This window comes from Notothenia rossii (assembly GCF_949606895.1).
Source record: "Notothenia rossii genome assembly, chromosome: 1".
In the NCBI taxonomy this organism is placed as follows: domain Eukaryota; kingdom Metazoa; phylum Chordata; class Actinopteri; order Perciformes; family Nototheniidae; genus Notothenia; species Notothenia rossii.
In genome coordinates, this window is record NC_136912.1 from 89,690,526 (window position 1) to 89,715,342 (window position 24,817).

Consider the following 24,817-nt stretch of genomic DNA (forward strand, 5'->3'; position numbering starts at 1 on the left):
TTTTCCAAGGTTAGTTTAATAAATTGGGCCCTGACATTTCTTATCAGAGATTAGACAGACAGCACGTTCAAACTTCAGATATTTACTTTTTTTACATTTGTAGTTATGTATCTCCTCGTACCAGGCAAGTCCTCTGAAGGGAAGTTTTACTGGTGAGATCATCAGTAACTGTGTGGTATGTGCTTCTCTCATGATACAACTGATATAATCTGACGTACTGTATTAATAAACATAGATGCATTAAATGATAACGAATGACTCACATTTTCCCTTGTGTTGAAGGGCAAAGGTAAATCAATCAGATGAACATTTACTAAATAGTACTCTTTAATAAAGTGTGTGTTTATTACAGGGTGAGTCTTACACCAGAAGTATCTGTGGTCATGGATATGCTTAGATCAATACATATACAGCAAAATGTGAGAATTTGATCAATTTAAAATTTGAAAAGATATTCTATATAAGTTGTCTTAATATAATCAAAATGGATCCACAAAGATAGAAAACATACACAAATAAAATAATCCGACTACTTTGATGGCGAATTCAATATTCAATTCATGGTGCCTTTCACTGAATTTGTTTGCTGCTGATTTTATTTCCAAAAGATACTCATTCACATATTAATCTTTCCTTCAACTTTAATACATTTTACTCCCTTTTTGCTATCAACTTAAAAAGTAAAATGATGTGATGATTATGTGAACACTTTGGTTTAAAGTGATGCAGATCACTTAGACTTAATGTTTATAGGACTCGTCCCTGTATGAGTGGGACACGTAGTGAAAACTAGCGCTAGTGCCTGTACGCCTGGGAATCTGGTGGGCCTACCAATTTACAAACTGTAAAATAAGACAACACATTCAATTTGTGTGGGCTGCCTACCGTAGGTCAGAACAATCAGACCTCCACCAGCAGCTCGAGAAGTATCATGCAATTTGTATCGCAAGCAAATTAGAGAAGACAGTGTGTTAAAATAAGTATATTTAGACAGACAGTGTGAGAAAAATTTGTTTTTTTTTAACAATATAGCATGTAAACATGTTCACAATACGACCTTGAACTTAAAAAATGGAAAAATATGTCCCCTTTAAAATCTAGGTGTGCAGTATGGCCTATTTAACTAACCTACACAGGGTGCAGAAAGACAGACACACATAAATACAAATGTCTTCTCACAGGGTAAACCTGTATCAATGGTTAGACTAACTTGTTATGTGAACATATTAAACAAAAATACTTGAATGATTCATAAATTACTTTTCATTTGTTTGAAGGTAACCCACCTCAGGTTTACCCACGTCAAGGTAGATGGCTCACACAATAAGTAAACCTTGACCAAGACTTTTTTTCTCAATAAATGGACCTCTGCCACTTCAATCTGGATAAACTTTTTCAAAAGTGTCCAAGTGATCATAATTAGTTTTACATTGGCTTTGCTAAATCATTATTACCAGCAGTGGCATTGATAAAAAAAAAAGATTTAAAGAAAGAAAAGAAACAATCAAAACAATATAATAGTCATGGTGGGGAATGTATTCAGATCCTTTACTTCAGTAAAAGTACTAATACTACAAATACGACTGTACACAGTAAAAATACTCCAGAAGTAAAAAGAAAGTGGCACAGAAAAAAATATATGAAAGTCCAAGTATCTAAAGTAGACTACAGTTTCTAAGGAACCAACACACTGTTAGAAAACAACACAATACAGTATAAGAGATATGAGACAGGTCAAAGCAAAGTGGAACTGTTTTCTTGATCATAAACTGCATGTGGGTGGGTTCAAGCCGTGCACTTAGATTGCCCTTTATAACTTCCTCCTTCAGGCTGCTCTCTGACAAACACACTGCACACCGTAGAGAAAGGAGGATCTGAGGTTTTCTTAGAGGGATTAAACAGTGAGTTTTAGTAAGGTGTGACACCTCAACTTCTGGTTTCATGGTACCGGACCTTGTAAACAAATATTTGAAGGTAAGAGAAAAGGGTTGTTACTCTCATTGTGCTTTTACTGTTATTATTAAATACTGGTCTTCGAACTTAAATTAAACAGTGAAAGCAATCGTTAAAATGCTTGTTATTTACTTTTAGCCTTCATTTAGTTTGAGTTATTCCTATTTTCCAATACAGATTCCTACACACATTTCATATGACTAATTCCAGCAAACTGCATTTGTGGCTATCAGGTTAAAGAGATGAGGTAATTTAACGGTGTTTGAATGTATATTGGGTTAAAAGTATGGGTTTTGTAGCTCTGTTGTTGTCCTGTTTCAAAATAACAATGTATGTGTATGCTTATGGTACCAATGCATCCAATGAATATTATAATTTTTTTATATTGTTTGGTAGATTTCTAAATATACTTCAGTAACATTAGTTATCATTTTACTGCTGTAGATGTTAAAGGCAGTGGTGAACCGTCAGGGCCTTCAAGGTAGAATACCCTGGAACACTCAGATAAAACAAACAAAAAATCGACTTAATAATATGAATAACATGTAATAAAATGTATATAAAATGTATATAAAATGAATAAATGAGAATCGTATCTGTGTTGTTGATCTGTAATATTACAGTATTACGTTGATTTGTTTGTCCTTCTCGGACCATGCAATACGCATTTCAGTGGTTTTGTGTTAGAAAAGAAAGCAACCAATCAGATCTTGTTCTTCTTCTTCTTCTTTCGTGTATCGTCGTCATATGTCCAGCTCAGTGTCACAAAGCCACGCTCTCGTCTCTGGTCCCACTTGGAAGAGGCCAGCCTCTGAAGGAGGTCTGTACAGAGGACAGGTGGTGATTATGTGGTCGGCAGTCTGCTCAGGCTCGCCACACTCGCATACTGCGCTGTCTGCCAGGCCCCACTCCTTCATTGATGATTTGAAACGACCAACCCTAGTACGGAGGCGGTTCAGTAGGGTCCAGTGCCGGCGTGGTAGATGTTCTCCTTCGACTCCATCTCCCGGGTCTTGGATGTGATGGTGCAGACGTGTGAGCTCAGCCGACTCCCATTCCTGCTTCCAGGAAGTTGCTAACCATGCCCTTGTAGACAGGTCCTCAGGGATGGAACCAAGCATCTCTTGTGCTCTCCTGTTGTAGGGGTGACGGGACTTGAGTCTGCTTGGGGTCGCTGCCTTAGTTGTGGTTTCATGCAGGATATGCCAGTCATGTTCTTGGGCTTTCCTTGCAAGTGCGAGGGTAGCGGCCTCTCGTCGGAGGCCGGCCGGGGCAATTCCCGCTAGGACTGGCAGGTAGGACACGGGGGTGGGCTTCAGGCAACCAGTTATGATCCGAAGGGCGTTGTTAATGACAGGATCAATCTTCTTCACATGTGGGCTTCTACACCAGACTGGGGCACAATATTCGGCAGCAGAGAACACCAGGGCTTGTGTGGATATTCGTAGCGTCCTGGCGGAGGCACCCCAGGTTGTACCAGCGAGGCGGCGGATAAGCGAGACCCTTGCTGTCACTTTGGCTCTCACTTCTTCCAGGTGTTGTTTATAGGACAATGTCCTGTCCAGCCGAACACCGAGGTACTTGGGGGCTAGTTGGTGCTCCAAACGTTTGTTGTCAATGGACACCGATAGTTCCCTTTTTGCCTCTCTGTTGCACAGGTGGTATGCGGCCGACACAGTCTTCCCAGTACTGAGCTACAGACGCCACATGCGCATGTAGGCAGCCAAGATGCCCATGTCCTGGTTGAGACCCTGTTCCACCGCTGACCATGTTGGTTGACGCAGCATGATGGCCAGATCATCCACATAACCATATTTACTGGATGTTATCTCCGGGAGGTCGTGGATATAGATGTTAAACAGCAGTGGTGAGAGGACAGACCCCTGTGGCACCCCGTTCCTCAATCTTCTCAGTCTGCTTCGCTGGCCATCGCTGGTCCGAAGGATGAAGCTGCGGTTGGACAGCATCTCCATTAGGAACTTCACCATATGCCGGTCTGGGATTGTCCTCGGCAGCTTCAGGTGAAGTCCACGGTGCCAGACGGTGTCATATGCGGCCGTTAGGTCGAGCAACACTACCCCAGCTTTGTCTTTGGCCTGAAAGCTGTCCTCGATGTCCTGGGTGAGCAGGGTTACTTGATCTACTGTTGATCTGCCCCGCCGGAAACCAGCCTGTTCCCTTGGAAGCTGTGGGTCTACTACTGGCTCTATGCGGCTGAGGATCATCCTCTCCAGAATCTTTAATGGGACGCAGAGCAGCGAGATGGGTCTGTAGGCCTTGGGGTCTTCCGCAGTTTTGCCTGGTTTCAGCAGAGCGATAACAGCAGCACGGCGCCAGGTCTTCGGCAGTTTGGACCTCTGGAAGCAGGATGTAAAAAAGGAGCAGAGCCAGGCAGATGTTGTCTCACTCTGGTGGGTCATGAACTCCGGATGGATATTATCATGCCCCGGAGACTTGCCTTGCCTAAGGTTGCTAATGGCCGCCCTAAGTTCAGCTGTTGTAAATTCCCCGGAGATGTCAGCATCGACACTGGGTGCCCTAGAGATGGAAGATACCTCGCGCAGCGTAAAGCGGGCGAAGTTCTTGTCTGCACCTTGGGATTGGCTGTTCTTCAGGAGCTGGGCTGCAATGGCATCTGCTGTCACAGGGCACTTGGGGGGTGTTGTTTTCCTGCCAGTGAGCTGGTTAATAATCTGCCACGCCTTACGGCTGGAATGGGTGAAATCGATTGACTCAACAATTTCAGTCCATCTGGCCCTTCGGGTGGCGTCCAGCTTGTGGAGTAGTGCCGTTGCAGTCGCGTCCACATCCTCCCTTGAGCCAGCCTGCTGATGTTCGCGCAGGAGGTGGTTGCACTCTTCGTCCCAGCCCGGGATGTAGCTCGCATTGTAGCCGCGAGGGATTGTTTTCTTTGCTGCACTTAGAAGCACTTCGCAGAAGGCTGCATATGCTGAGTCCACATCAGTGATGTCTGGGTCCGGGAGGCTGGCTGATGTTCTCTCTGTCTCCGCGGTGAATGCCTGCCAGTTGGCCTTCCGGAAGTTCCACCTACGGGCAGGTTTACCTTCTACCGGCTGCACCAGTGAGGGGGCTTTGATGACAGACGGTCGGTGGTGTGACCGGGGTCCGAAACATTCAAATTCACAATCACCAAATTTGGTAGTGCATTGTTTTCACCGAACAGGAAGGGGATGAACAATTGTAAACTGCTAAGCTACTAAAACTGTGAGACAACTGTAGTGCAGTAAAAAGAACAGCCGTTACCTCTGAGATTTAGTGAAGTGAAGTTGCATATAATAAAAATACGTAAGCAAAAGTACAAATACTAAAGCACATTATATATTATATATTTATTTACATTCCACCATTGATTCCCACTTTCTATGTGTTTACGAAAAAGGTTGATAAAGTCCTTTTGTTTTACAGATGTGGTTGTGGATTTTGATTAGCCTTGAAATCATCACAAAGCTGCATGGGTATTCAGATGGTAGATTCCCAGAGTCGTGTGACTCTATGTTACCTGTGCATATACATAGAAACGGGATATTGTTTGAACCCCAGAGAACTGACCAACCCTTTGAGATCACATACGATCCCGCCCCACATGGACAACCTATCACAGGTACAGAGAATATTTTCCTGAAGCTTGTTAACCACTATTCATCTTTGTTGCAGTGGTCATCCACTTACTACTGTGTTCATTTTCTGTTCCTCCCCTTCTCTTTCATAAATCTTCAAACCTTTTTCCAAGTTTATCTCAAGAGCAAGCAATCCAATAAGTTCATAGGATTTATGTTGGAGGCTCGAATGACGACGGAGGACGTAGGCCCTGCTGTTGGGAAATTCATCGTGCTTGATTATCGTGACACTAAACTCCTGTAGTGCCATAGTTCACCGGTAAGACACCATCATTATCTCCAATCCTATTTCATTAACACTTTTAAATGAACCCTATAAAGCTACTTCTGGATGCTTTACTCTTCTCCTCTCGCCTCAGGACAACGCTGTTAGTCAAGAACACACTTCAGATAAGAGTTTGTTCAGAGTAAACTGGACGGCGCCGGCACAGGAAGAAAACTTGGACTACACTTTTAGGTATTCGCACACTTTGTCTGTCCTTCATGAGTCAATATTAGGCCTTTCACATGGAGCAACAATTATTGATATTGAATCCCTTTGCATCCCTGATATGTTGCAGAGCCACATTTGTTGAGTCTTTTGACACTTTCTGGGAACGAGTGGATTTAGATGTCAAGTTAACCGCACCATCACCAACAACAACTACTTCTACGCCATCTACGATATTGCCAACTACTACAACTCCAATTACTACAAGCACTACAACTCCAATTAATACAAGTACTACAACTCCAATTACAACAACGCCAATTACTACAAGTACTACAACTCCAATTACTACGAGTACTACAACTCCAATTACAACAACGCCAATTACTACAAGCACTACAACGCCAATTACTACAACTACTACAACTCCAATTACTACGAGTACTACAACACCAATTACAACAACTCCAATTACTACAAGTACTACAACTCCAATTACTACAAGTACTACAACTCCAATTACTAGAAGTACTACAACGCCAATTACTACAAGTACTACAACGCCAATTACTACAAGTACTACAACTCCAATTACTACAAGTACTACAACTCCAATTACTACAAGTACTACAACTCCAATTACTAGAAGTACTACAACTCCAATTACTACAAGTACTACAACTCCAATTACTCCAAGTACTACAACGTCAATTACAACAACTACTACAACGTCAATTACAACAACTACTACAAGTACTACAACGTCAATTACAACAACTACTACAAGTACTACAACGTCAATTACAACAACTACTACAACTACTACAACGCCAATTAATACAAGCACTAGGGCTGCTTGATTATGGCAAAAATCATAATCTCGATTATTTGGGTCAATAATTGATATCACGATTATTAAAAACGATTATCCATTTAAAAAAAAATGTGAACAGTATGTTTTCAACAGTCGATTACGCTGAACTTTAAGTATAATTCAACTGAAAAACCAATAAAAAAAAAGAAAAAAAAGAAAATCGTTTTATTTTGATTACAATTATAACAACTCCAATTACTACAACAGAGATGGAGTAATCGAGTCCTGGACTTATTTTCGGGACTCGTGACTCCACTCGACTCGCGCACTGATTGACGCGACTCGGACTTGGACTCGTGAATTCTAGCGCACGATGACTTGGACTCGGACTCGTGAATTATTGCGTACGCTGACTTGGACTCGAACTCCTGAATTTTACCCCCCACGATGACTTGGACTCGACTTGTACATTGACGCTCCGACTTGGACTCGGACTCGAGCAAATTTTCTCTGGAGTCTGATGTCCTCTATCCTGGCGTGTGCACCTGCGAGGCAAGTTCACGTACTGGGCCCCGCTATTCCAGTCTAAAGATGTCTAGAGACACACCCCGCATCGTGCTGCATGATTTCACACATTCTGCTTCCACATTGGAAAAGAGCAGCGCAAAATACTTGTTATGTGGAAACAATATTGAAGAGAAGGCTCCGTAACACATTACTCTAAGGATCGAGTTCAGACATAGGCTGTCTTGAACACTATCATCACAGTAATGTGATCTAATCAATAAATAAAGATTCAGCCGATAACAAGAAAGCACATGGCTACTTAACATGCAGAATGACGTCATTTTGCATGCTAAGTAGCCATGTGCTTTCTGGGGCTAAATCTTTATCAGTAAACCGATTTAACGGGTAAAAGTTCCTTCAAAATAAGAGTCCCGATCTTATTACTATCAAAATAAAAGTGCAAAACGAAAACTTTACCATAGCAAAATATTGGCATACAAATATAATCACTTCTCTAAAAGGTAACTCATTTTAAATATAGTTTATTTATATATAATAATAATAATAATATGAATATGAATATGAATATTAGTAATAAGCTTTATATTTGTATAGCACCTATAACAAGAATTGTAGCCAAACTCGCTTCACAGCAGTTCAATAGACAGATTAGTTTAACATGATAAAAGCAATGTAGAGGAGCAGCTACATTTCAACACATATATCCACGAAGATTAATACATGAAGACTTGTGACTCGGACTTGACTTGGACTCTTCTTAGGTGACTCGGACTTGGACTCGGACTCCAACACAGGTAATGATGACTCGGAATCGGACTCGACTCGGACGCTCCTTGGTTGACTCAGACTTGGACTCGGACTCGAACACAGGTAATGATGACTCGGACTCGACTCGGACACTCCATGGGTGACTTGGACTTGGACTCGGACTCGAAGAGTGGTGACTCGAGAGTGACTTGGACTCGTGAATTGGTGACTTGACTACAACACTGTACTACAAGTACTACAACACCAATTACAACAACTCCAACTACTACAGCTACTACAACGCCAAATGTAACTAAATTACAGGTAAGCATGGACACAGCAGGACGATTCGATTGAGCTTTTTTTATTGTGTGGAAATCTATGAATTAATAAATGAATATCAATATTTACACTCCATACTTTTCTTGTCTTTTCTTCAGGAACCGGGTACTGTATTGATGATTGCTGACAATGTTTTGGTGGCCGTCAAAACGGTATGATTTTCTATTAATTTATGCCACCCGGTAAAAAAATTATAGGAGAAGATGAATTCCTGTCTCATTGCATCTCTCCACAGGAACTGCCTTTGTTAATAACTCTTCTCATCAATGGACCCCGTTTGCATCATCTAAATAAGGTATCCTGTGAGTTTTAAGGCTTGTGTTGTTTTCTGTGACTCTTTTGTGCATCGGTAGGTAGGTCATTTGAATCTAGTGCTTAAATTAGCAATTAAAATGATATAGAGATGTAACTACAGAATGTAATTACATTTAACGATTTTTGGAGGGAAAAAAAACAGGGGTTTCGTTTTATTGCATAGATTTAATGACGTTTTTGGTCATATGTCATGTAAACATATGTCATTTCAATGTGGCAATAGTTTGACATTTTGGGAAATACGCTTACATGCATTCTTGCCAATTCACAGTTTGTGGAACATTTGGGTATTTTACTTCATCCAACAAATACCGCTAAAGTCTGTGTGGGCAGTGCATAATCTTCACTTCAAGCATAGCCTATATGAGCTGGACACTTGTTTTGTGCCTCTTTTGGACTGTTTGAGACAAATACAACAATCAAAGGAGATTACCATCATTTGTTTTGTATATCACAATACAAAATGACTCTCGTACATATCCAGTAAATATCCTAAATGGCGAAAGCTAGCAGCTAGTTAGCGTAGCCTAGCACAACTACCTAAAACAGGGAGAAACAGGTAGCCTGTTTTGATCTAAATGTTACAAGATTCTCCAACCAACACCCCTAAAACTTACAAATGTTCCATTCATATCATACTTACTTAGTTGTAGACGTGCTAGCAGGTGGACCATTGGACATGGTCAGCTAATGCTGAGTGTACCAGCTTTTGTCTGGTCTGGAGACTCAATTAAACACAATTTCTCAAAAGATCTTAAACTAGTCCTTTAAGAGACACGTTTATGATCCTTGCATACACTCTTCAGACAGCTGCGTTTGTGTTGTTCTGATTTACATTTTCTTTTCTCCACAGCCGCTATCATTTTTCTTGGTGTTTTGGAGTTTGACAACTGTGGAAAGGAAAGGGAAGACTCTTGGCCAGTGAAAGTGATGATGGCTTACACAGTGTGGATTCTCCTGTTTGTAATATGGGTATATGTAAGCAGTATTCACAGGAAAACCATACTGGGTGGAAGCAAAATAGGTAAATGACTAGTAGTATACATTTCAAACAATTATAATACCATGCATTAATACAGAATGGATTCTTTTGAAGAAGAAAATATAATGTATGTCACTACTTTCTTTTACAGGGAGTTCCAAAAACTGAAATTAAAGAAAAAAGGTCAGCGCCTGTCCACATCATGACAAAATATCATGTCTTAATAACTTTTCATTAACAATCGTACATTAATCATACATACAAATGTAACTTGATCAGGTATTTACCACTGCACCTCTACATTTCAGAAGAAGCTCAGTGCAGCAGGAGTGATTGTGATCGCGGTCCAAGTAATCCTCTGCGTTGGAAACTTGTGTTTTGCTTTTGCGGTCTCTTTTGGGATATTTTGGTGTTAGGAAAAGTAGTCCTGGGCATCAAGCTTTATTATGTCATTCACATGTGTCCGTCCTGGGAGATGGATCCCTCTTCACTTGCCTTCCTGAAGTGTCCTCGCTTTTTCTTCAGAAATGGAAGGGTCCATTTCCAGAATGCTGTGTAGAGTGCAAGGCAACGAGGAACATTTGTCATTTATAATATTGGGTTTGTAAATTGAACTTGATTGACTGACAGATTTGAAAGTTATTAATGAATTCATAAAAATGCCAATGAGACTTGGCCTGGGAAATGGAGACTCGCTGGTTCAAGTCCCGAAAAGGACTCAGTACCGACTGATGCCTGGAGAAGTGTCAGTTCGCCTCTTGGACACTGCTGAGGTGCCCTTGAGCAAAACAAGGAACCCTACACTGCTCCCCTTACACCTTAAAGTAGCTGCCCAATGATTGTAATACTTGGATGAGTTAAATGCAGTCTAGAGTCAAATCTTCACTGTGTGTTAAAATATGTTTGTATACTGACCTAAAATAAATCTATTTATCTTTATCTAAATAAAAAAATACTCAAATGTTATAATGGTGTTGAATCTGCTCTCAAAATAAAGCCAGCAGGTTCAAAAAGCAAAAATTGTTTCAGCGCTTTCATTTTCCAAGGTTAGTTTAATAAATTAGGCCTTGACATTTCTTATCAGAGATTAAACAGACAGCACGTTCAAACTTCAGATATTTTTTTTGCATTTGTAGTTATGTATCTCCTCGTACCAGGCAAGTCCTCTGAAGGGAAGTTTTAACGTTTTACTGGTGAGATCATCAGTAACTGTGTGATGTGCTTCTCTCATGATACAACTGATACACTCTGACGTACTATTACAGTAATAAAGATGGTATTAAATGATAACGAATTACTCACATTTTCCCTTGTGTTGAAGGGCAAAGGTAAATCAATCAGATGAACATTTACTAAATAGTACTCTTTAACCCTTGTATGCTATTCGGGTCTGTGGGACCAGTTTTCATTATTTAGCTAAAGAAAAATGATATTATAAATAATTGTTTCAAACCCACACTCAATGGCCTTGGCTCATTTTCTGTGAAGAACATATATCAGAACACATTTTCAAGTGCCTGTTAGTGTGTGCTTGTTGATAAATTCAAGCACCGAAACCTGTCTGCTCTCACATTCCCGCATTCTGTTTTTCGGGAACCAATCTTTACTTTTTTTCCCACTCTATCCAAACTGCAAATTTGGGGCAAGACACGATAAATAAAGCTTCGCCAGTTTGGGTCCTTATCACAACTGATCAAGATGGCCAAAAGATGCTCTGCTCAGAGGGCCTTGCAAATGATTCTGGAAGAGAGAGAACCATTTGATGATGATGTTGAGGAAGAGGAAGAGGCTTCAGAATGTGAGGATCACATTTCTGAGAATTCTGAGTCTGACAGTGACTTTGAAGAAGAGGATAAGATTGAGCATCAGCTAGTTACAAAAAAAATATGAACACCACACAAGGGTTAATAAAGTTTGTGTTTATTAAAAAGTCTTAAGAAGTATCTGTGGTCATGGATATGCTTAGATCAGTACATATACATTAAAATGTGAGAATTTGATCAATTTAAATTAAAAAAGATATGCTATATAAGTTGTCTTAATATAATCAAAATGTGCATCACTTTGGTTTAAAGTGATGCAGATCACTTGGACTTAATGTTTACATATAGGACTCGTCCCTGTATGAGGGGTACACGTAGTGAAAACTAGCGCTAGTGCATGTACGCCTGGGAGTCTGCTGGGCCTTCCAATTTACAAATTGTAAAATAAGACAACACATTCAATTTGTGTGGGCAGTGAAGGTCAGAACAAACAGGCCTCCACCAGCAGCTCGAGGAGTATCATGCAATTTTGATCGCAAGCAAATTGGAGAAGACAGTGTGTTAAAGGTCATGGCCATTTCTACTGATCATAATTCCATTGTTGAGGTCTACTAGAATAGATTTACATTGTGCAATTTTCCAAATTCACATTGATTTCTCAAACAGCATCTCTGTATAGTATGTGTATTCACTCTCTGTCCTAAACGGCTTGTTGGAGCTCCTGCCCCCCCCCCCAAACAAACAAAAAATGCATGATTCATAAATGACTTTGAAGGTAACCCACCTCATGTTTAGCCACAAGTAAGATGACTCACACAATAAGTAAACCTTGACCAAGACTTTGAGTTTCACTGGAATAATACATAGCTATTAGCTACTGATACAACTTCTGTTACCTTCCTTGTTTCTTACTGAAAGTGTTTTTTACTTTTGCATTAACTCTTGAGCATCATAAATTAAATCCATAAGCGGTCTTTAGTACTGAGTCTTACATCTTATCCTCTTAATAAATGATTGAACTCCTGCAGTGTTTTACAGTTGTAACTTCCTGGTTCCAAGCTGGAAACTGAACACGTGTTGCAGGACGTTCCCTCTAAAACAAATGATTAACAAAAGCAGGTTAATATTGTCAGTCATACTGTAGTAGACATAACAAACTCCAATGCTCTTCAACTCTTATAAAGAAACATTTCACCAGGGTCGGACTTTTAGTATTCAAAAACTGGGCGCAAACCGTGAAATTCATTAATGAATAACTCTTCTAGTTATCAAAATAATCTTTATTGAAAATAGACACATGTACATGTGAGCAAAACAGAATTCATCAGAATAATACACAAGAGAAAAAGAAAAAACACTTTCCTGTATTTGGAAATGTAACTTTGCAATCTTTCAGGGAGACGTTTGAAGTTGTCAGGATATAGCATCAAATCACTTATTTATTTCAAAGATGTTCTTACCTTCTCCATTTGAGTTATTAAGGCACATTTTGTGACTTACTGTTTGTAAATAACTTCAATTCATACAAATTAAAATCCCCCAGTAATAACCTGTGATTGACAACGTTGTATAAACATCAGTGGTTTTTTGACAGCAAAGAAAAATATTTTTATATTCAAAATATATATACAGCTATCAAAAAATATTTCAATCTAGAAAGAGACAAAATATCACAAATATAAATATCAGAAAAAAAGGGAAAAAAGGAATTAAAAATATTTATCCCAATAAAAGCCAGCATTCTTGATAAGAAGAATCATTAAAGCAAAGGTTTTAGTGCAAATCCAAGAAAATTAAATGAACAATGGGATACACATCTCCATGGGGACATTTAACAGATATATAATGTGAGCCATCAGCTGTATGAGAGATTTGATACAAAACAAGAAATATGAATCTACACCTCAAACAAACATTTTCTATCCCAAGAAGTGTAATCCACGCTGATCTCTCACTATACTCTTCTTAGATGGGCTAAAAAGCTGTGGAACAAAGTGCTGTTAAAACAATTAATGACACAGAACAAGGAGAAGACAAATCAATCAAACATATTGTACTAAACCTGGATGAGAGCATTTCATAACCTACTTGGGAAATGAAATGATGGTACATATCCTTATTCAAAAGCTTGTACATTTGTAAAAACTCAGTGCTGGACAACATGAGCAGTTCTTCAACCTTATACTGCTGACAGAGAGATTAAAACAACCTTCAAACATTTGAACTCAAGGTTACATGTGAAATGTAACAACACACATTATATTTACAAGTTACTTCTCTGTCTCAGCTAATGTACGGTCCTAGGAAGAATCAGGCTGATCCAAAATGGAATTCTTCTGGACTTCTTCGTTGATGACCAGCTGGAGTCTTCGGCACCCTTTCTGCTCTACTTCCTTCTCAGACACCACAGGTAAGATGAGATGGGAGATGCGGCTCCACAGTCCACCAAACTTGTCTATGTCCATGTCGTTGAAAGAAGCGCCGTTGCTGGAGCCAATCAGCTTTTCCTTGACGTACTCTAGCACCATCTCCTCCACTTCCTTCAGACTCTGGTCCCCAATGATCTCATCTTGAGGAAGCAGCACAGTAAACAACAAAAACACGTGCTTGTAGGCGGCGTTCTCATGGTCGCAGTAGCGATAAAAAATGAGCGTGGAGCCTGGAGGCAGTTCCTCGAAGCGATGAATGACGGCCGCGGGTTTGTCTCCTTCAAACGCGGCTCGCAGCTGGCTGTCGATGTCCAGCTTCACCTCATCGCTCTCCTGGCTGGCTCTGCTGGCTCCGTCGATGTTGAGGACGGAGGCGTTGAGGGCCGAGGAGTACGAGGAGGCCAGACTCTGAGCCAGGCAGGTCAGGGTCTTCTCAGCCCCGCGGCCGGCAGTAAAGATCAGACTGACCGGCTCTGTGGGCTGCTCTGTTGTCAGGTGCTTCTCCAAGTGGATCTTGCTTCTCCTCCACAACTCAGAGTGCTGACTGGGGAACTGAGCCTGAAGAAGAGACAGCTGATCGGCAAAGATGTCCGGCTTGACGGGCCTGAGTGGGTGCGTTTTACCATCTGCATTCTTCTTCATTACGGGGATGATCTTGCATGCCACTAAGACGGCCGAACCGATCAGCGCCACGAGAATAAAAAAACGGAATAAACCCCACATGAATCCTGGAAGGAAATAAGAGCATGTTAAAGTTCTGCAATGAATGTAGAACAAGTGTCTTTGGGTGTATTGATGATGTCGTTAAATGTGTATATCTTACCGCTACAGGAATATCCAGTGCTTTTCTTGATAGCAAGTGATTTGTTTTTCACTTGTAAAAAGAAAGAAATGTCATTAAATGAATGCCAAACATGTCAATCTACACTTGATGTTTCTAATAACTGGATTTTCTTTTTTAAGTTGAGGCTTCAATACCTTGTTTTTTCTGCTGAACGGTTTGTTTTTGTGTTGGGATATTATTCGCACGTTGTCTTGTGCAGGGTTTCTCCGAGGCTCGGTACTCACTCTGGTGATGGTTAACTGCAGGTATACCTAAAGGGGAGTTAGAACATATTAATGTAAAAATGTGATTGTTTTTTAGAGAGGTAAATCAATTGGACAGGTGCTCAATGCATCTTTCAATTCTGTGAAATCTGGCTGAGTAAAAATTGTCCTTTTTACCAGTGCTTTTGGCCTTAGCTTCCAACGTCTTCCTGTACTCGTCCATGCTGGTGATCTTCGGGAAAGGTACATCATGTCTGTTTACCGGTGGTCTGATTTGTGCGGAAGACTTGGCGGGAGCTTCAGGACCTTTTGCTGAAGATTTCATTGAAAATACAAACAAGCCATATTAGTTTTATCCGACATTGATGTAATCCTTCCTATGCAGAATGAAGCTCAAGCCTTTTCCCACCTGTCTTTGCTCGTATCCGTTCTGCATCTCCATGTACAGCACGACTGCGGAGTTCATTCAGCCCTACACAAGGGGATAGATATATGGACAGCGTTTAATTAGCGCTTTTCCATTGTTTATGACCTCTCAAAGTGCTTTTACATATACATGTCAGTATTCACTCATTCATATAGAGGCAGCTATACAACGTGCAACTGGCTCAGGGAGACTAACATTCACATAGTCACACATGCCATGCCAGCAGGAGCCACTCCTACCTTTATTAGCTATTATCCAACCTGCATCTTTATTTACAGCATGACTGCGGAGCTCCTTGAGCACAACACACGGGGATAGATTCATATCTCCAAGGGCGCCTGAAGGAACAAGAGAGAAAACCTGCCCTGTGTTAGATCTGATGGTGGAAAGAAGTCCTATGAATTATAGGTTAATAACGTCATAGTAAAACAATCAGAGTAAACCAGGAAACCTCCTTTGTCATTTGATGGCACCTGCATAGCTAAATAATAACAAAGTAAGTCAGTATTAATTGAATTACATCTGATTATCACTAAGCTAAAACACCGAGTCCCTTTATTATAAAGTTGATAATGAAAAAAGGTTTAAAGAAGTTTAATAACTGGTTAATATTAACTCATTTTAAATTGGTTGATGTTTATAACTTTGTGAATTTGCAGCTATTTTGAGTTCTATACTATAGTTATAAAAAATGTTTAAATGGTTGTCTATTGGTTGCACAAAGCAAACACTACTAGGGTGTTAATTATGGATAAGGAACATCTGAAGGATTTTGTTTTCTCAATCTTAAATTGGATGAAAAAATAAATTGGCTGACTGAGATATTGAAAATATAAGAATATAAAAACAGACCTAACCTTGGTTTGATTGTACTTGATGAGAGGCATGAGAGGACTGCTGTATAATATCCATTCCCTGGTCTTCATCTGTGTCCTGATCTTCATCAGGTTCCTGAACCTCCATCTCATTCGCATCACCACAGCTGTCCTCTGCTCCTCCATCGTCCAGCAGTCTCTTCTTACTCGGGGATACTGTCATATAGGAAATAAAATAATTAGTTTTTCAAACTTGGCTAGCACAAACTATGTATGACTAACGTTAGGCAAACACTGTACTTTGGAGCATCCCACCTTCATCCTCTGAGTCACATTCCTCATCTCTGGACCCATTGACAGCTTTAACAGGAGTTTGGGGTTTCATTCCTCTTCTGGTCCTCTTCAGAGGTCCCCTGGGTGCCAGTTCAAAATCCAATGCTAAAGAAGGATCAGAAATACATTGTGGGAATGAGTCAACCAACTACTTGGACGTTGGATTGAACAAAGTTTGAAATAACTTTCAACATGTAAAAGTGCAGCTCCATTCCTCTCTATTCCTAGTTTAAGGATCGACCACACAATTTAAATCAGCTAACGTTGGTAATATCATTCATTGAACGGGTTTTGCCGTTGAACTTTCAGTGAGCTTATTTCAGCTTCAAATGCTAAGCTAGCGGAGCTAACCCTTTTTGTCACAACAGCCAGTTTGTTCACCTCTAACGTTACCCGATGACTGCCTAACCGATCGCCTCAGAAGGCGAGGCTCCTTAATTTCAGAAACCCTGGAATCCATTTATAATAACAACAAGAGCGATGCCAAAAACATCAGAGTTAATACGACTTTCACATACGGATAAACGATGGACTTCCCGTAAGTTGTTAGGGGAACCATTTTCTGACAGTACGCCGTTGATGCCCGGAAACGCCACATTCTCTTTATATCCATGGAAACATGAGCACTGCTGAACGTTCCGCCTGAATGTTGTGATCTGTCAGAGCGACGGACGTAACGTAAAGTATAAGGAAGCGTTTTGCTGGACAGATGTGATCACAGGTACGTTTTTTTTAGAATGAGTAATTGGATTAAACTATTAAACATATATGTAGGTGATTTAAGTTACACGACGGCAGATGTTGCTAACTGTTTTGTAAACCACATAAGCCAGCATCTCTCTGTCAGTTGACTCGTTAGCTAGCTAGAGTTGCTCAACGGTTGACGTAATTTTAAATATTCGTAAGTAAAGGTTTCTGTTAGTTGTGTTTCAAGCTAAGCTGTTAACATTGCTGCTAATTAGCTAACTATATTTTAACGTAAAAATGTCGGTAGTTTTACAGCAATTTCAGTAGGGCCACCAGGTATTATTTAGCAACTCGCGGTGAACTCGAAACATCTATATTACCTTTTTCCAACTTCGAGTTTCAAAAGTAAATTGTTTGTGTTTGTATGTGCTGTCTCATCTTATCGGAAGCTTTGCGTGTTATTTATTAATTTACCTGGGAGTGTGCACACTAGTCATTATTGTGTACCAATGCAACTGAGTTAGCTTTTGAGCTAATGTACATGTGTAGTCCCTGGGCAGGTTATTACTTATTTTATACAGACCTTGGTTATAACAAACAATTGGCATAATGTTGTCGATACATTTCCAACGCAAGCAGATATATGTATGTGACGAGGTATAAGCTAGTGCCAGAGATAAAGTCTTACTGAAGTGACCATTAATTTCTCTCTGAAGTGTGGGCATAGCTTACAAGAGGCAACCTTTGGTAGAGGTTAATGTTACCAACGCACTTAAAGTTAAGTCGTCTCCTATGTTTATGTTTAAATGAATTGAATGAATGCAATTGAGAAACCAGAAACGAATATTAAAGCTACCCGTTGGCAGGTTCACTAAAGACTTTGGACTTTCTAATCTGTCAATAACTAATAAATGTACTCAGGTCTTACCATAATAACAACATTTCTATATACCAATTTATTTCAATGCAGGTTTGAACCATCCTTCGAGTAAAGTTGCCCCATCCACAGACATGGCAGAGCAAGACCCAGACCTCCAGCACACAGCAGGTACTGAAACACCAATGACAAAGGCCAGATATTAGTTATGGTGGGCTAAAATGTTTACATACATATACAACAGTTTTTACACTTACCGGTACACAATAGTTCATCATTGATTTGTTTTTATCAGAAGGGAAGGAAGGAGAAACACAGCCTATATTGGATCGTGATGTTTTGCCATGTAACTACAAACAGGAGAGGGATCCTGATGAAAAGCAGAATATCTCAAAAGGTAAGATATGCAAGCAAGGTCAAAAATAATCTAATTATGTAATGTGTATTTACCAAATATGTCCCTGCATCCTCTGAACTAACTAATATGTTGTCTGTCTCACCTAACAAGATTCAGCTTCATTACCCGCAGCTACAAACCTAGACACTAACAACTCTAGTTTATCATCAGTGTTTCATTTACATCATTTCCCAATTCCTGTTTGATTTGCACAGTAAACTCTTTCATCGACTATCAACAGTTTACATTTGAATATTCGTACATATATTCCAATTAGTTTCATTACTGTTGAGCAAGTTTTGCTAGCTGCCCTATTAACAACTATTATCGGTTTGCTTACAGTGTCTTCTAGCACACAACAAATTAAGTTTAAATGAACCCCCCCAGATGTGATTCAGTAAACCCCGGGGCGCTCAAAAGAGACTTTTCAATGTTTTCAACTTTGACTTTTAACAGTAGGTTAATTCTTTGTTCAAGTGCTAACAGCTTTTTTCCAATTGGAAGCCTGATATGTTATGGAGCCAAACTGATAACAAGGGAAGATTTGAATGTTATAAAAAGTGACTGCCCTTAGCCGCTCCCTTTTGACAGTTTAATTACATACCTTGAGACTTTGAACATGTGAGAAGGATGTGAACAAAACCGATAAACCTGTTCAGGCATTGGCATAATAAAAACAAGTGCTGTATACACTTTTCTGTCTTGCAGCATTGAACCAACCTTTGAGTGGAGAGCCTCCACCCACAGACATGGCAGAGAAACGCACAGAAGGTACATACACACCAAATGACAAAGTCCGAATATCAGTTATAATGGAATAGTATATTTACAAAACATTTACAATGTAGTTTAAATTGCCAATTTTTTTTATCAGGAGGCAAGGAAGAAGAAACTAAGGCTACATCGGATCAAGAGGTTTCATCATCCGACGACAAACAGGAAGTGACCGATCCAAATAAAAAGCCTCAACTCTCACAAGGTAAAATGCGCAAGCAACGTCAAAAGTAATGAATTGATGTCATCGATTTGTATTTTACAAATGGGTTTATGCATCTACTGTGCTAATCATATGGTCTCTAATGTAAAAACCATGCATTAGGGTTTTATTTATATCATATCACCATGTCAGTGTTTATTTTCCTCCAAAAGTATTTAAAAGAAAAACATTTCTGACGTAAAACACTGTGTAGTGTGTACATGGTGAGTATCGTTTCTGCACTGAACCCGATGTTGTCACAGTAGTTTGTCAGTCTTAATGTGTCATCTACAACAATCAATCGGAAGGATCTGCAAATGAATTTAATGCAAAAAGTATGCTAAGAAAAAGCAAACGGTGCTGAACATATACCAGATCTGGAATGAAAATCAAACGGGTCAGGTTAGGTAGGAATTTCAAACATTATTATTCAAATATTTTTTATTGATTTTCCACATATAACAAACAGCAGCGCTTAACACTCAAATACAGCTCAAACAGAAAGTATACAAAATATCAATTGACATCCAGAAGAGATACAAAATAGGTATATAAAAAATAAACATAAACTATTAAATTAAAAACTACATGGTTAAATCACCAAGAGTAAAAATTAAAACGTAAATAAATAAAAACAAAAAGGGGGGGGGGGGGGGTTGGCTACGTTGTTTTAATGTCAGAGAATTCGTTCTCAAAGTAGGACAGAAACTGTTGCCAGACCTTATAGTACTTTGCGATTTGAAACATTAGACGTCCAGTTAGACTATAACTCATATAACAATTATTTAAAGTGTCAGCTAAATGCAATGTAATAATTTACAATACAATTACAATTGATTTCTGTATTTGTCTACAGACAGTGCTGCGGCTCCAGATGAAGGCACATCACTTCAGGCTGATGAAGGAAGTTGTGTTGATAAGCAACCGACCTCAACAGCTGAGGAGAAGTCCAGTGAGTGTTCCTGGTCATAACAAGTCATTCTGACTTCATTATCCATTGCAGTCACACGTTAAGAGACATATTCCTCACTTTTGGGAAAGCTTGAAACAAACCTCTAACAAGTGCCATTAGGAGTAGTGTGTAAAAGTGTTTCTTTTTATAGTCAATTTACTGCGTGCTCTATGAAGTACTTGTAGTGTGTTTCATTATGTGCAATGAGGTGACGTTCCCACTTGCATTTGCCATTAAAAAATCATCTCGGAGATATTGCTGAAATATGATATACAAATGCTGAAGTCCTTTTTTGCTTCGTAATAGCAATAATATTTTCTGTGGTTGCATATGTTTTACATTCAAGGATTCAAGGCTTTGTATATAGCTACAGTGTAGTTATGACAATGAAATTCTGAGGTCGCAGGCTCCTCCAACAGTTCAATAAAATAAAACAAAAAATAGTGCAAGTAAATAAAATAGAATATAATAGAAATAGTGCAGAATAGTCTATATAAAATGTATTGGAATATCGATATATATATATAAGTTACAACCAGATGAATGTTATGGATGTTCTTTCAAAAGTTCAGGTGTTTAACATTCAAGGTTTCCTTTTGTAATTGGTTTGCAAAATTATAGCTATGTGTTCAAAACAGGTAAATGACCCACACAAATCACTGCAGGCTAGCCAATAGGTAACCTGCATTGATTTAACCATCCTTGGCATGTGTTTATTCGATTGCTTTGTTTATAGCAGTTGTTTTTCCTACTGCAAGCTCCAGGGTCCTCCACTTGTTGTGGATGTTTTTATACAAACCTTCAGTCGTAGTATGGTGTTGGTATTTGCTTGTAGTGCTTTATTCAGTAGCTGCTTAATAGTGCTAATGCCCTTGCTACATTCAGGTTTGAGCTAAAAGTTGATATCTTTTCCAGTCTTAAATAATGAGTCTCTCATCACACTGTTATACCCCACACTCTTAATGCAACTGTAAAGAAACTGACTCGAACATTGCCGAGTATGTCAATCTTTCCTACTTCCAGGAGAACACCACACTGGGGAGAAAAAAGAATCAGAAACGATAAGCCCGCCTACTCTCAGTGAAGGAGAGGACGACCAAGTAGATGGACCAAGAGAAGAAAGCCCAGTCACTAACAACACACATCCTGAAGCTGGAGACAGTGAGTCTGATTATTGTTCTATCTTTCCATAACTTTCAAGTGCTGTTGTCTTGTCGTTCCTAGTCTTACACAACAGATAAAGCCAGTGAGGAAGCATGACGTATAGCTGCCAAGTGACTATCAGCTGTAGGGATGGGTATCGTTAAGGTTTTAACGGTACTACTACTTTTATCGATACCGCTTATCGGTCCGGTCTTTTAACGGTAATTTTATCGGTTCTTTTGGAGAAAAAAAACAAGATAAATTAACTTAACAAATTGTGAACAAAACTAACATTGCTTTTTATTTAAATAAAATACATAATATTTCACATCAAAAGAAACAACAATGTTTTAAAAAATCGCATTAAATAATGTGATGACAGAACTGTAAACAGAATAGCTGAAACTTTAACAAAATAAATAACTCAGTTTCCTCTAATCATTAACCCATGTTTGTATCATTGAGTTAACTCCGTGTGTTGATGCTAGCATACATAACACCTGACGTGGAAACGTTACTCGTGGATGGGGCTACAGAGCTACTAGAAAGACAGTCAAAAAAGGTGCATTCCTCCGTCTGGATGTGGAGCACTTTTGCTAAATGTTTAGACAAATTGCTCGTGTTACCGTCCTGACATGCTAAACTCTTATTGCACTTTTGGTAACAAGCATCGAGACGGGTAAAGTTTAACCACACCTCGGAGCGCCTTCTCTCCGCCATCTCCTCTGTGTGTGTGTGTGTGTGTGTGTGTGTGTGTGTGTGTGTGTGTGTGTGTGTGTGTGTGTGTGTGTGTGTGTGTGTGTGTGTGTGTGTGTGTGTGTGTGTGTGTGTGTGTGTGTGTGTGTGTGTGTGTGTGTGTGTGTGTGTGTGTGTGTGTGTGTGTGTGTGTGTGTGTGTGTGTGTGTGTGTGTGTGTGTGTGTGTGTGTGTGTGTGTGTGTGTGTGTGTGTGTGTGTGTGTGTGTGTGTGTGTGTGTGTGTGTTGCATCCAGCATCCAGCAGAGCGTGTGTAAACTGCCCCGCCCCCTCGCAAGCAGGCGGGGGAGAGAGATCGAAAATAATCATAGACGCATTTTGCTTTCTTTTTGCATAATAGAAATGGAGTTGGCAAAACTAAAACTGCAATATAATGTTTGTGTAGCAATAATACATATGATATATATCTTTTCCATGTCTCCAGTACCGATAAAAAGACCGATAACGTCGGAGCTTAACGGTACCACGGTCTTTAATAATTCAGCCCCGGGGCCCGTTTAAGACCGGGGCTCGGTACCCGTCCCTAATCAGCTGTGTGGGTGTCTTTTTAGTTACATTTTAACCTGTTTTTTCCTCATTTGTCAGACGATCGAAGCGTCACGAAGGCAGTTTTAGCTCCTGAAGAGGAAGAGGATATACCGGAGAGAGAAGACTGTCCTCAGGAACATATTGAAACCATCGGCCCGAACGCTGAGGAGAGTGACGATGCCGAAGCTACAGTTCCAGTGGTGAAGGGAAATCCTGGAGGTAACCTTGTTTCTTATTCCTTTTTAGTGTCACTGGGGGTTTACTAACTGAGCAAATAACAAAAGTAAAACACGAGACCTTACTTTCTCAGGGATTGTCTTTTTTGACATTGCATGTATTTTTTGACACACAATTTTGAGTAACTTATTAAGAACTCATTGACACAACACATGTGCCTTCTCTTCACAGGAGTTGGAATCCACCTGATGTTAGCTTTAGCCGTGTTATGTGTGGCCATCGTGGGACAACATTTCTACGAACCCGAGACGCCGCCTCCGAAAAAGGATGAGCGGCAGATAGACATCTTCCTCAGGCAGCTGGAAAAAGTAAAGACTCGGTTCCCTAACCAGCGTGAGGTGCTCTGGAACAGGAGCAAGATCCACCTGCTGAGGCACCTGATGACGGCCCAGCCCACAGAGCCGGTGAGTCTGATCCTCACCGCGGGACACGGGGCTGAGCGGACTCTAACCTGCTTGGCTAAGAGCCTGGCCGCCGCCTTCTCCACCTCCCTCAACGCCTCCGTCCTCCACATCGACGGAGCCAGCAGAGCCAGCCAAGACAGCGACCAGGTGAAGCTGGACATCGACAGCAAGCTCCAAGGAGCCTTCGAAGGAGACAAACCCGTAGCAGTCATTAACCGCTTCGAGGAGCTGCCCCCGGGCTCCACGCTTATTTTTTATCGTTACTGCGACCATGAGAACGCCGCCTACAAGAAGACCTGTCTGATCTTCACAGTGCTGCTGGGGGAGGGAGAGGAGATCCCTGCAGAGGCTCGTTTGTCTGATGTGGAGGAGATGGTGGACGACCATCTCCAGAAGAAGTTCCTCTCTGACGGCCATCCTGTAGCTTTCGACAGGATGGACCTCGACAAGTACAGTGGACTGTGGAGTCGTATTTCTCATCTCATCCTGCCTGTGGCGGCAGAGAGAAGGATTGAACTTAAAGGGTGCTAAGGGAATACATAGACACTGTTGAACTTTTAGTCTAAGCACTCAAATATCACCACATGTCTCACTGCGTGACATTCTGAGGCTAGTAGCAGTGTTTTAAAGACCGAAATGTTTTTTGCATAATTTATATTAAATATCAACACAGATGAAAGTATCAAGAAGAAATAAGACATTTACAATATTATGAAGATAATGTTATTGGTTATTTGTCAAATAAATTGGGGTCAACATTTTTGACAATAAGGCTGTGGTGCTTTAATCTTATAAAATGTAATTGGATTGAATGCTTGTTGAATAAGAAGCGATTCACCTCGGGTATTTGTTGATTAAACGGCGCTTTTCTTTCTGATTCACAACACAGGTTTTTTTTTTTTTTTCACTACAAATGTATTTTTCTGCGATCCTCAAACCTACATGGCACCACATGCCTTAACTGAATCTATTTTTTAATATACCTTTACATGTGTCACACTACAGGAAGATTTGTCTTCGAAATAATTGCAAACATTGAATGTGCCTTAAAGTGCAAATAAACAGGTAATTTCAAATACTTGATTTGTTGTCACTGTAATGAACCGTGTTGCAGCTAGAGGGCGGCAGAACCACAGCTCAGACTTTGCTGCTGGGAATCTCATCACTATGTACCAGGTTACTTTGTATTTGACCTCGAAATATGCTTGAAGACCTTACATATTAAGTTGAATCATTAAAACAAATCGAGATGAGTTTCAAATGTTTGGTGTTTTGTTTGTTATTGATATTCACATTTGG

The 24,817-nt window shown here is 40.1% G+C and overlaps 2 protein-coding genes and 1 long non-coding RNA gene across 12 annotated transcripts; 2 read left to right on the top strand and 1 right to left on the bottom strand.

Annotated features, from left to right (window-relative positions):
- The first annotated feature begins 1,673 nt into the window (after nt 1-1,673).
- Nucleotides 1,674-10,769, top strand: LOC307021951. 6 transcript variants are annotated; one of them, XR_013803280.1, is made up of 9 exons: nt 1,674-1,974; nt 5,380-5,575; nt 5,705-5,850; nt 5,951-6,048; nt 6,152-8,157; nt 8,234-8,434; nt 8,551-8,747; nt 9,621-9,791; nt 9,901-10,769. It is a non-coding gene; the product is annotated as an uncharacterized lncRNA (long non-coding RNA). The 6 variants fall into 6 exon arrangements; XR_013803281.1 differs by having other exon boundaries at nt 1,675-1,974; nt 6,152-8,434; nt 9,901-9,932; nt 10,058-10,769; XR_013803283.1 differs by having other exon boundaries at nt 1,676-1,974; nt 6,152-8,434; nt 8,551-8,604; nt 8,688-8,747.
- Nucleotides 10,770-12,753: 1,984 nt separating this feature from the next.
- On the bottom strand, nt 12,754-17,215 carry LOC307034156 (uncharacterized protein). 2 transcript variants are annotated; one of them, XM_079672926.1, is made up of 9 exons: nt 17,082-17,215; nt 16,546-16,668; nt 16,273-16,446; nt 15,655-15,753; nt 15,398-15,460; nt 15,166-15,300; nt 14,920-15,036; nt 14,765-14,815; nt 12,754-14,669 (listed from the first exon to the last, which is right to left on the bottom strand). In XM_079672926.1, exons 2-9 carry the CDS (start codon nt 16,613-16,615, stop codon nt 13,813-13,815), a joined length of 1,566 nt encoding a protein of 521 aa, XP_079529052.1. In that variant the 5' UTR covers nt 16,616-16,668; nt 17,082-17,215; the 3' UTR covers nt 12,754-13,812. The 2 variants fall into 2 exon arrangements, with proteins under 2 accessions (XP_079529052.1, XP_079529051.1); XM_079672925.1 differs by having other exon boundaries at nt 16,945-17,146.
- LOC307034171 (torsin-1A-interacting protein 2-like) lies at nt 17,147-24,771 on the top strand. 4 transcript variants are annotated; one of them, XM_079672942.1, is made up of 9 exons: nt 17,147-17,284; nt 18,221-18,298; nt 18,423-18,524; nt 19,233-19,295; nt 19,399-19,503; nt 20,357-20,452; nt 21,476-21,613; nt 22,935-23,096; nt 23,286-24,771. In XM_079672942.1, the coding sequence occupies exons 2-9, from the start codon at nt 18,262-18,264 to the stop codon at nt 24,047-24,049; spliced, it is 1,467 nt and encodes a 488-aa protein (XP_079529068.1). In that variant the 5' UTR covers nt 17,147-17,284; nt 18,221-18,261; the 3' UTR covers nt 24,050-24,771. The 4 variants fall into 4 exon arrangements, with proteins under 4 accessions (XP_079529068.1, XP_079529070.1, XP_079529069.1 ...); XM_079672944.1 differs by having other exon boundaries at nt 18,426-18,524; XM_079672943.1 differs by lacking the exon at nt 17,147-17,284 and adding an exon at nt 17,391-17,464.
- Nucleotides 24,772-24,817: the final 46 nt, after the last annotated feature.